This window comes from Schistocerca nitens, chromosome 6 (genome assembly GCF_023898315.1).
Source record: "Schistocerca nitens isolate TAMUIC-IGC-003100 chromosome 6, iqSchNite1.1, whole genome shotgun sequence".
Lineage (NCBI taxonomy): Eukaryota > Metazoa > Arthropoda > Insecta > Orthoptera > Acrididae > Schistocerca > Schistocerca nitens.
Window position 1 is genome coordinate 366914469 of NC_064619.1, and position 12022 is coordinate 366926490.

Below are 12022 nucleotides of genomic sequence, written 5' to 3' on the forward strand. Positions count from 1 at the left end.
TTACATGTACTTACAGATACTAGATGGATACATTATGATATTGTGATAGGTGGAGATGTGAATGCTGAATTCGATGTCACAACACAAAAACGTACTGTCACTGAACTCCAAAACCTACTAAGACAGTGCAACTTACATTCAGTCAATAACAAACCTACAAGAGAACATGCATGTCTTGACAATATTTTTGTAAATTTTAAAACAACAGAAGAATCATGTTTTGTGACAGTATTTCCATATTCTGATCATGATTCAGTATCTTTAAATTATACAAGTAGGTTCCCTCTTGATAAGAGTTATGTAAATAAGTTTGTCCCAGAAGTTGTGGTCACTAGACCGGTCACAGATGAGAAAATTGACAGGTTTCGTACGTCCCTTTCTAACAGAGATTGGTTTGGCCTGTGTTATGAGATGAGACACATTATACTCTAAGCAATTATCTGCCAGCAAAGGTACTATTTGATAGGTTTCTCAAAGCATTTTTGGGACACTTTAATGACTGCATACCAATAAAGAAATGCAAAGTAACTGACAGAGTCCTAAAAGCAAAAGTTCCAAATAGACAAAATACATGGTACACAAAACAGCTGTCTACTATGAAAAATCAAGTTATGTTGTTGTTCAATATTTATAAAAATCTGAAAACCAACCATGCTAAACTAGCCTATGTCAGATCTAGGAATGAGTACAAAAAAGCAATTGTGGAAGCCAAACAAGCACAAAATCTCAGAAGTATTGAGAAATCCACCAATAAGTGCAAAACAGCATGGACTCTAATAAATAGTGTCGCCAAAGATAAAAGAAGTGACAAAATTAGTATCTCTCCCCAGGAATTTAATGACTTTTTTATTAAATCAGTTGAGGAAGAAGGAAGTGCTATAATTAAACCTGAAATCAGCTCATCACAGTTACTGTCAAAAAATATTGCTAAGTCATCAACAAACACAAGTACCTTCAATTTTTCTGAGGTCTCACCTGGTTTTGTGTTAAGAATAGTGAAGCAGTTAAAATCATCAGACAGTGTAGACATATATGACCTGTCTTGTAACATGCTTAAGAAAGTAATAGACTGTATAGTGTACCCCCTAACATATTGGATAAACAAGTGTATACTGGAGGGTTTCTTCCCGGATGAGCTTAAACTGTCTAGGGTAGTTCCAGTACATAAAAAAGGAGATAAAAATTCTGTCTCAAGTTACAGGCCAATATCCATAGCCCCAGTTTTCTCAAAAGTTCTAGAATGCATAATTTACCAACAATTATCTGTTTACTTTGATAACATAGGATTAATAAGTGGATCACAGTATGGCTTTAGGAAAAACCTGTCAACCATTGATGCCATAGACAATGTTGTTAAATACATCCATCAAGTATTTGAAGATAAATGCTTTGCCCAAGTGACTTTTTGTGACCTAAGCAAAGCCTTTGACTGTGTAGAACATACACTACTACTCGAAAAAATGGACTTTTACGGTGTTAAAGGTAACAGCCTTAAGCTATTAAGATCATATTTACAAAACCGTAAGCAAGTCGTCTGTGTTGGGAAAGAAATGTCCAGTATAGAACAAGTTGAGGTAGGTGTTCCGCAGGGATCCGTGCTGCGCCCTTTCCTTTTCCTAATAATGATAAATTACCTGCCATCATTTATCAAATCCGGAACAGTACTCTATGCTGATGATACAACATTTCTGAACAGCAGTAATGATCTTAATAGCCTTAAAACATGTGTTACAGAGACAATTGAGCAAGCTTCACTCTGGTTTAAAGCAAATGGGTTCTTGCTTAATGAAAGCAAAACCCAGCAGATGGTATTTAGTTTAAAAGACAAGTTTCCATCAGATGATCCTAGTTGTGTTAAATTTTTGGGGTATATTTGGATGATAAACTTTCTTGGAATCCACATATTAAGTATATTAGCGGTAAATTGTCTAGGGTAATCTATTTGTTACGGCGATTAATGCACTGTGTACCTAAAAATTATGTTAGAGTATCTTACTACTCATTTTTCCAAAGCATCATATCCTATGGCATTATTTTATGGGGAAACTCCACTTGTGTGCATGATATACTATTGCTGCAAAAGAAAGCTATTAGGATAATTACAGGCTCACCATACAAGGCTCATTGCAAACCTTTGTTTACGCAACAAAAAATCATGACAGTAATAAACCTATATATCTATTATGTTTTAATCTACACAAAAAAGAACTTACGTAAAGTAAAACGAAGGGCAAATATACATTGTTACAGCACTAGGACAAACAGCTCTATCTATACGCCCTACCACAGACTGTCAAAATCAGTTATGAACTTATGGGCCACAAATTATTTAACAAACTTCCACAAGGTATACAAAATTTACCAGAGCAACAATACAAACAAACACTTCATGACTGGTTAGTTGTAAACCCATTCTTCAATGTAAAGGATTTCATGACCTGTGATATTAAACTGTAAAGTTCTTAACAATTCTGTCCTTCTATAGCATGTACTGTACTGTATTGTATTATATGTATGACTTTGTCTATTGCTGTAATGGCTTAAAGACAATAAAATTATTATTATTATATTATTACTTAGTTTTCCAGCAGTTTCCGCTTTCTCAAACCTTTCAGTTGATTCTAATTTTTGTTTTAATGTGAACACATCTTTCTTCCATTTCTCCATCATCTCTTTCATAAATTTCTTTTAACTTACTTTGTTGACACTTACACATAGATTAACATCAGATCTACACAGAACATGTAGGCTGATAACAATACAAATGGCTGTTGTCACACATGGTGGGTTTTATATTGCATTTTGTTAGAGGAAAATACTGAACATTCTATTCTTCCATGGTGTGTGTGTGTGTGTGTGTGTGTGTGTGTGTGTGTGTGTGTGTGTGTGTGTGAGAGAGAGAGAGAGAGAGAGAGAGAGAGAGTGCGTGCGTGTACACACGTATGTGTCAGCAGATAGCTGAAGTAATGGAAATAGCACTGGATAATGAGTAGCAACAAGAGAATAAAAACATACTTATTTTGCTTAAGGAGAAAGAAAGAAGCTTTCTGGTGTATTTAAACAAGTATTTGTGTATGGACTAAGTACAGACACTGGGAATGCCTTGAGGGTGAATTGTGGGAGTTTAGGGAAAGTACTATTCATTATACATATTAGGAGTATCTTTGAAGATTGTTGCATCCAGACTTATAATTGAGGAATAAATGAGTAGATTTTGTTAGATAGTTTATGCAAATAACTTCATCAGTGTTTGAACATAAAAGTAGACTCATGTTTAGCAATTTTGTTAAGTAATAATAGGTTTACTCCCATTCTTCAATATCTAGATTTTCACAAACATTACAGTCAATGTACTAATTCAATTAGTAGTAAGGAAAATGTATGCTTTTCTGATTAATAAAGACATGAAAGTGATAATGTTTTCCTTGATATAGATGTCTAAAGCATATCTATAAATTTTAAATTAATGTAAAAGGGGTTAATTTATGTTTGAAGAGCAAAGTTTAATTCATAATACAGGATAAGCAGCAACAACTAAACAAAATTGCAGTCATTGTAATATGAGTACATATTTGGAAGCAATGTATAAGTTTGCACAAGAAAATAGCCTCAAAAGAAAGGTAAGTGTAAGTAACACACCACTCTTATCAATAATAAATTATCTGCAAACCGTAACAATTTTAAACTGTTACATCCAACTTTGGAAAATTCTCTTAAAAATTTGCATTCTTCCTTACAATTCATGTGTAATCCAGTAATTAGAGAGATCATTTTCTTATACATCTGCATCTACATCTACATCTACACTCTACAAGCCACCTTGCAAATAGCGATGTGGAGGGTACTTTGCATACCATTGTCACTTCTCCCCTTTCCCATTCTGTCTGGGAATGATTCGCAGGAAAAGCAACTGCCAATAAATCTCCATGTGCACTTGAAGCTCTCTAATTTTATCTTCATGGTCTTTCCACAAGACATATGTAGGTAGAAGCAATACATTTATTGACTGTTCTGACTGTTCTACAAACACATGCTCTCAGAATTTTCACAGTAAAGCACACTGTGATGCAGAATGCCTCTCTTGCACTATCTAGCACTGGAATTGGTTGATCATCTTCATGACAGTTTCATGCTTACTAAGTGAACCTGTAGTGAAATGCACTGTTTTTCTTTGGATCTTCTCTGTTTCCTCTATCAGTTCTATGCAGTGCAGATCACATTCTTATATTCTGTTCATTAGTGGCAGTGCAGAACTGTATTGAATGTCAATGAACATACCATCTACTTGGGTACCAGTATCTATCGCTTTCTATGTTCCTTGGGTGACTTCTCCCCATTGAAGATGAAGTGCTGTGCTCTGTTTGCTAGAAAGACTTCAATTGAGTCATACAGTTGGTCTGATATTTCATACACTCATATTTTGTTCATTAAAACAGTGCAGAACAGTATCAAATGCCTTAAGGGAGTCAAGGAACATGCTATCTGCTTGGGTGCCAGCATCTACTGCCTTCTGGGTCTCTTGGTTGAACAGAATGATCACACAATTTTCCTTTATAGAATTGATGTTGATCCCTACTGCGGAGATTTTTGTCTTCAGAAATGTCATAATACATAAGGATAAAACATGTACTAATATTCTACAGCTGACCAATGTCAGAGGTATGGGCCTATAATTCTGTGCATCTGTTCAATGATTCTTCTTGAAAATGAGAATTACTTGTGATTTTTTCTAATCTTCTTGAGAAGTTCACACCTTCAGAGACATATGATAGAGTACTGTCAGAAGAGGGCAATTTCTTTTGCATACTCATGTAGAATCATTCAGGTATCCCATCAGGTCCAGTGACCTTCCCTCTGTTGAGTAATTTCAGTTGCTTTTCTATATCATTGGTCACTTTTATCAGCTGTTTTGTTTCTCATGAAAAGTTTTACAGGAGATACTACAGAGTGATCTTTCTCTGTGAGATAGTTTTGGAGAAAGATGTTTAGTATTTTCACATTTATTGTGCTGTTCTCCATTTCAATGCTATTATAGACACAGTAAGTCTCGGCAGGTAATAATTACTGCTTGTTCAATACTAATTTGTCTAGAGACTAACAACATTACTAAGCTTAAATATAAAAGACAGTATCATTAATAACATGCCTTAGAAAACCACATGCAGAAGCTATAGTTAGGATAACATAAACTACTTCAACGTCTTACTAAACAAAGAAACATGGTCATAGGTTTATGAAATTAATGACCTAAGTGAAAAATTCAACACCCTCATTTCTCCCTTAACCCATTTCTTTTACATCGCTTTGCCACAAAAAATTGAAACCATAAGTGGAAATTCTAGAACAAATATTTGTATCACAAGGGGAATAAAGACTGTGTGGAAGAAGGAGAGACTACTTCATAGAATAGGTAACTTGTATTGTATACTATAAAAAATATCTGAAAATGCTAAGAAAATTAATACATAATGATGAATACATTTGTAATTTAAAAAATAAAGGGATGTTTACGTGGAGTGTTATGAAAAAAGCATAAAAATGCTATGACAAGATAATATAAAAATAACAAATCCATTACATGTTGCCAACAGATTTAAAAACTGTTTCACAGATATTCCTGGCAACATGTTAAAATCAGACGTAAATAAGGATATCCAATCCAGCAAATATAAAAAAGTGCATGTTGTTACTCAATGTACATCAGCAATGTCTCTCCAGATCAAGTAGCAAAATTAATAAAACAACTAAGAAACTCCAACTCTGCAGGCAATGATGGTGTGTCTGCAACAATCTTAGAGAAGCATGCTCCAAACCTAATTGAAATACTTACATACTCTCATGACAGTTCATTCATTCATTCATTCATTCATTCATTATCGATCCACTGAATCATTTTGTGTACAGAGCGTACTACATGATATGTTAAACATTTTAAAAATATGTAACACCAAATCAAATACACCCAAACTTACACAATTCTATGACAGTTATAGATTACAGGGTACAGTACTGGTATATTCACAAGTTGTTCAATATTAAGGTGAACAAGGCCTAAGTAAAATTAAAATTTGTGGAGACATTTAAAATCAAATTAAGTATAGATAAGAATTATGTAATTTATACAATAGCTAAAATTTACTAGATAAATATAAAAAGTACATACATGTAGATCAATTTTTAACAGTTGGTTAGGCCTTATTAAAATTTACATTTTTAAGTTAATTATAGCAGTGAAATATAAGTGTGAAAATATATTACATAGAAAAATCACATTCAAAATATTCATGAACAATTTAAGCCTTATTTTAATATGTCCTGGATTGCTGATGTTTTTTATGCGTAGCAGTGGATGATTATAAAATTTAATCCCCATGCACTTTGCACTACTAGCATATAATTTGGTGGAATGAGGAAACTGTGTCAGAAGTATTCCCTCTAGTGTCATGCTGGTGATACTCCAGATTCTGCTTCAGGCTGTCAATATTTAGCTTCGTAAAACTTAGTACCTCCAATATGTACTGGCTTGGAAGTGGAAGAATACCTAGTTTTCAGAATAATTATTTGTTTCAGAATAATTGTTTGTTTCTTTGTTTCAGAATAATGGTTTGTTTGTTTGTTTCAGAATAATTGTTTGTTTGCTTTTTAAATAACATTATCCAGACAACTTTCTTTTGAAGCTTAAATATTTTATTGCACTCAGAAGTGTGGCCCCAGAATATGAGGCCATATGTTAGGATTGAGTGAAACAGAGCATGGTACACTGACCTTAGGATATTTGTACTCTTCCCTTCCCTGACTGACAGAAGCATAAAACATACTTTACTTAGCTTTGTAGCTAAGCTGTCAGTGTGGCTTTTCCAGCTTAGAGTGTCAGAGATAGATATTCCGAGGAATTTAGTTACGTTTACCAGTTCAGCCTATTTGTATAGCTGGGACAGTGGGATTTCTGTTCTGGACTGTATGAAATGTTGGGCCTACAGACTTTTTTGCATTAAGAAGTAGCATATTAACAGTAAGCCATGAATACAGTAGAGTTGTACATTGGTTGACTGCAGCTTCAAAGTGATCATGTGAGTCAGATATCAGAATATTGGTGTTGTCGGCAAAAAGGAAGGTACTGCTAGTCGGTAGGTGAAGAGGAAGATCATTAATGAACAGGAGAAATAGGATCGGGCCTTAAACTGATCCTTAAGGAACACCATGTTTTATGGTTTCCATACGAGAATATGAAACTGTGGATTTTCCTGAAGGGGTGACCTCACATAACTACACATAGTATTTTCTATTTAGTAGGTAGCTTGCAAACCAATCAAAGGCAGTGCCACTTATACCATAGTTATATAGTTTTTGTAATAGTATTCTGTGGTTTACAGTATTGAAGGCCTTTGTAAGATCAAGGAACAACCCCACAGCTGGCTAATTTCTTATATACCAGAGTGAGAGTTGTATCTAGAAATTTATAGACAGCACCTACTGTTGTTTTCCCCCTCCTGGAATAAAATGGTTCAAATGGCTCTGAGCACTATGGGACTTAACATCTGAGGTCATCACTCCCCTAGAACTTAGAACTACTTAAACCTAACTAACCTAAGGACATCACACACATCCATGCCTGAGGTAGGATTTGAACCTGTGACCGTAGCAGTCGCGCAGTTCCAAACTGAACCGCCTAGAACCGTTCGGCCACCGCAGCCGGCCCTCCAGGAATCCATATTAGGCTGGAGAAAGGATACTATACTTATTCAGGAATGATTTTAATCTGTCCAGCCACTACATACTCAAATATTTTACTAAACACAGTTCACTCCAAGCAGACACTTACCCTGTATTGAACACATCTTAGGTTATTCCATCATATAAACAAGTAAGAAAGATACTGTAAACAGCTTAAGACCTATCATAATTTCCTCTTGCATTTTAAAAATATTAGTAAAAATGATGTATGTTAGACTGTGTCCATGACCTTACTTGTATGCTTCTCAATCACTCAACACCTTCACTATACTGTACAATATGTGTATTCATTATCAAGTTATTCCTAGTCTCTGGTACAAACAGAAGAATTAGATGCAGAGTAAAGCACTACTAAGATAAACATTCAGAAAACAAGTAAAGATATTCATACATATTAGATGAATTTGTCACCTCTTTTATTTTTTTAAACACATTTTCCACCTCAGCTGTCCACCATACTTGATTTGCAGCAAGACACACCATTCCTAAATAATCTAACATCCAGTTTGTTCTGAAAAAGTACAATGCAATTAGTTATTTACCTGCTTCTGATTCAGTTGAATAACTTCATCTTTTTCATGTTACATTAAGCACAACACAAATTATTTTACTTTCCCTCTTCACTGTAACAAAATAACATGCCTTAGAAATTTTATTCACATCTTCATTACAAAAAATGCACCACACTGTAGCAGGATGTGTCAGTGTAAAGTAAAGCAACTACATGGTATAAAGTACTAAAATTTAAATTTTTATTTTCTCATACTGTCATTATTATATTTTATTCATTAATTGATAATATGGTTAACTAACCAAAAAGAATTTGCGAAAAATACAGGTAGTATTATGATTATAGTGGAAAATGGTAAAAGCAACAAAATGAAATAATTATGATTTGGTAGATGCATTAGGGTCAGAGGAAGGCAATGGCAAACCACCTCTGATAGGACCTTGACCTAGTCAGCAGTGCGGGTCTCCCACATCATCCCCCTATGCTCCTTGGAGTATGGCACTTCATCATCATCATCATCATCATCATCATCATCATCATATGCATTAGAAGAAACAGACACTTTGAAGGATAATGTGCTGTTCTGTGAATTTTATTTGTGTATCAGGTGGTCACAGTGCCCTCCTACCATCAAGGAAAACGCACACAGAAGAAAACTAGATACTCTATATATCTCACTGGAATAATACTGAAAAAAGCCAATTAGTGGTGATTTTTTATGAGTTTGTGAGGTTACCAGTTTGTATCAGAATAACATTGACTGGATATGCTATTTACCATTCTTTCTTTTGTATGATCTAAATGAAACATATTTTTAGCCTTGTGTCACAAACTACGTTATTACTGTATGACCTGGGTTTCGTGTTGTATATTCATTTTCTAGTACATAACTAACCCCAAAACCTACCAAAGATGAATGTGTCAACTTTTTAATGTATTGGCATAATCTGTATCACTTCAGGCAGGGGGGTTACCTTCATAGTCTTTGATATTATTGAATTTAGCATATGTTAAAATTCAGGAGTAAGTAAGAAACACATATATTTTTGTTTTCTCCAACAAAATTCTTGTCACAAGATACAGGCCTCCAAATATGACACTGCGAACACCAGTTTGAAGATGCTAATTTCAGAAAAAAAATTTAAAATGCTGTATCTCTGTAAGAGTTTCAGATATTTTGTTAGAGTTTTTCTTATTTGAAAGATAATTGCTTTATTATTACAATGGTATCCTCTGTTTGGACATATCTGTCAAAGTTCTTTTACTGTCGCCTTTTGAATTTTTTTTACAAATTACAGATTTTTTCAAAAATGTCAACCCAGAAAAGTTAGATTTTTTATGTTGATTAGTACTGTGGTGGATGCACCATTCAAATGCACGAAGCGCTGAACCACGGCACAGCCAACACAAGGTAGCGACACCCGGCATTCACAAGTGCAGCTATACCATTACGCCAAATTTTGGCAACGGTGCGTTGCACACCAGACCACATGGAACAAAGCAGCCAGACAGTGTCAGCTGGTCAACACAACGTGACACACATCTCCGACTTCTCCCGCAGCAGACCACATGCATCAAGTTAACGCAACTCCACCACAAACGTGTATGTGCGGTCCTAAACGCAGTCGCCCGTTTCGTGGTGTGCACCCTTCTGTTGGCAGTGACTTTCGCTCTTTCATGGGCATCACGGCGCCTCTGGTCACGCCAGGAGCTGAACGTTCGGTGACGCTGCTTTTGTCTCAGTCAGTCCACGCGGTCGCGTCACAGCTCATCACTGGAGTGAACACCCTCCTGGATCGGTGATTGAGGGGTACCACTAGTGCAACGCACCTGTATGGACGGAGATTAATGATGAATGGTATTTGTTACTTATTGTAAAATTAGTGAAGAATAAATTTGTCATGACCAAAATCTGTCCCAGTTGTTTCCGTCACCAAGCCTCTCTTTTGAACGCAGAGCATGGGCACGGCAATAAATCCAGTTCACTGCACATCATGACTGTAAGTGGTGGAACCACAGGTCCTTGCTTCACTGGTGACCCCGACGTGATACGAGGCTAAAAACACATAGTGTAGAACATTTGTCAGTACAAGTTATGGGGAATCACAAGTAGGCTGGCGCGTACACACTGCAACCGAACAGCACTCCATAGCGAAAAACTATTTTTTTTGCACAAACCCTTTTTTTTTTGTATATTTTTTGTGCATGTATGTTTCCTTCACGAGCTGTCTAGAGTTATTCTTTTTTTGTGTGTTTTCCTTTGTTGTGTTTGTGTGCTTTCCTCTTATGTGAGGATTCAACTCTGAGCTAAGATGGTGACGATTAGAAGTGTTGCTAAAGACCGTTGAAGACCTGCTCGCATGCCAAAAGGGGCTGGAGAGTGAGCTACATGCACGGACTACATGTGCAGACACTGTGTAGCCACAGACAGCCCAGGACAATTTTGGCGTGCAAATCCCCACCATACCGGCGCCGCCTCCTATGATTGCTGGAGTACCGACAAGTGTTGATCAGGCTGCCTCCCTTCTGGCCGCGTGATACTGTAATGTGTTTCAGTCAGGTGGAGGGGGTCTTTATGAGCAACCACATAACCAGCGACCTGGCAAGATTTGGACACGTAGTGAGCCAGCTCGACCAGAATTATGCGGCCGAAGTGCGGGATATAATCCGCCAACGCAGTCACCCTACAGACGGCTCAAGGAAAAGCAGTACTGGCGGATCTCATCGTCCAAAGAACAATGAGTGCACCAACTGCTGCAGCAAGAGGAATGAGGTGACTGGAGGCCCTCGCAGTTCCTGCGGCACTTATAGAGACTTGCACAGTCCGACATGGTGCCAGATTCGCTGTTACACACTATGTGGGTGTGCAGCCTCCCAGCTCAGGTGCAAGCAGTGATAGCAGCACAGACAGAGATGCAGCTGGACGCTGTCACTAACTTGGCCGACCAGGTGCATGATGCACCTAGTACCGCGGTCACAGCACCTTATGGCACTGCCCCACCACCTCAGTGGTGGCACACGAATCCTGCACCCGCATCGGATACCAACCTGCACCAGCTAGTGCAAAACTTGGCTGCACAGGTGGCAGCTCTCTGCACGCAAGTCAACCAGTTGGCACGCTTGCGGCAAGAGGGCAGCACGCATCACAGCGGTAGCAGACCAGGCTACAGGTAACGCGGCTCGCACAGACGGCAATGCAGCAACAGCCACTCCAATGGTACCCCGCAGATGTCACAGCATGCACAAAGCAGCTATTCCTGGTACCACGCCCGTTTCGGCAACAAAGCAATCAGATGCCAGGATCCTTGCTCACACCCAAACATCAGCTGTGACTGGACCTAGGGGCACCTGGGTGCAGTACGATATCTAAGCATCTGTTTGTCATGAAACGGGGTGCGGGCATGAGGTACCTTGTCAACACCAGTTCGGACCTTTCGATATTTCCTCATTCTATGTTATGAGACCAAGGCGGGTCAAGGCACTCACAGCGGAGAACAATTCAGCAATTAAAACTTACGGCACACACAGCTGTAATTTAGATCTAGGTCTATGCCACACATTCTCGTGGACTTTTACTGTAGCTGATGTCAAAAAGCTGATCCTGGGTGTGGACCTTCTCAGCCATTATGGGCTGCTAGCTGACATCACAAATGGCCAGCTCATCGATGTGACAACCAATTTAAAGATAGTGGAACAGCGCCAGCAGGCCGCATTCTACAGTGTTAAACCTGTGAAGTGCCCTGGACCTTATGCTGACATCCTTGAAACATTCCCCGA

At 37.6% G+C, this 12022-nt stretch overlaps 1 protein-coding gene across 1 annotated transcript in view; it reads right to left on the reverse strand.

Annotated features, from left to right (window-relative positions):
- Nucleotides 1–12022, reverse strand: part of LOC126263364 (dynein axonemal heavy chain 10) — a 1742213-nt gene that overhangs the window by 841027 nt on the left and 889164 nt on the right. The window contains exon 31 of the mRNA XM_049960456.1: nucleotides 8146–8245. Within this exon, the coding sequence (XP_049816413.1) occupies nucleotides 8146–8245 (100 nt within the window). The remainder of the gene's footprint in view (nucleotides 1–8145; nucleotides 8246–12022) is intronic.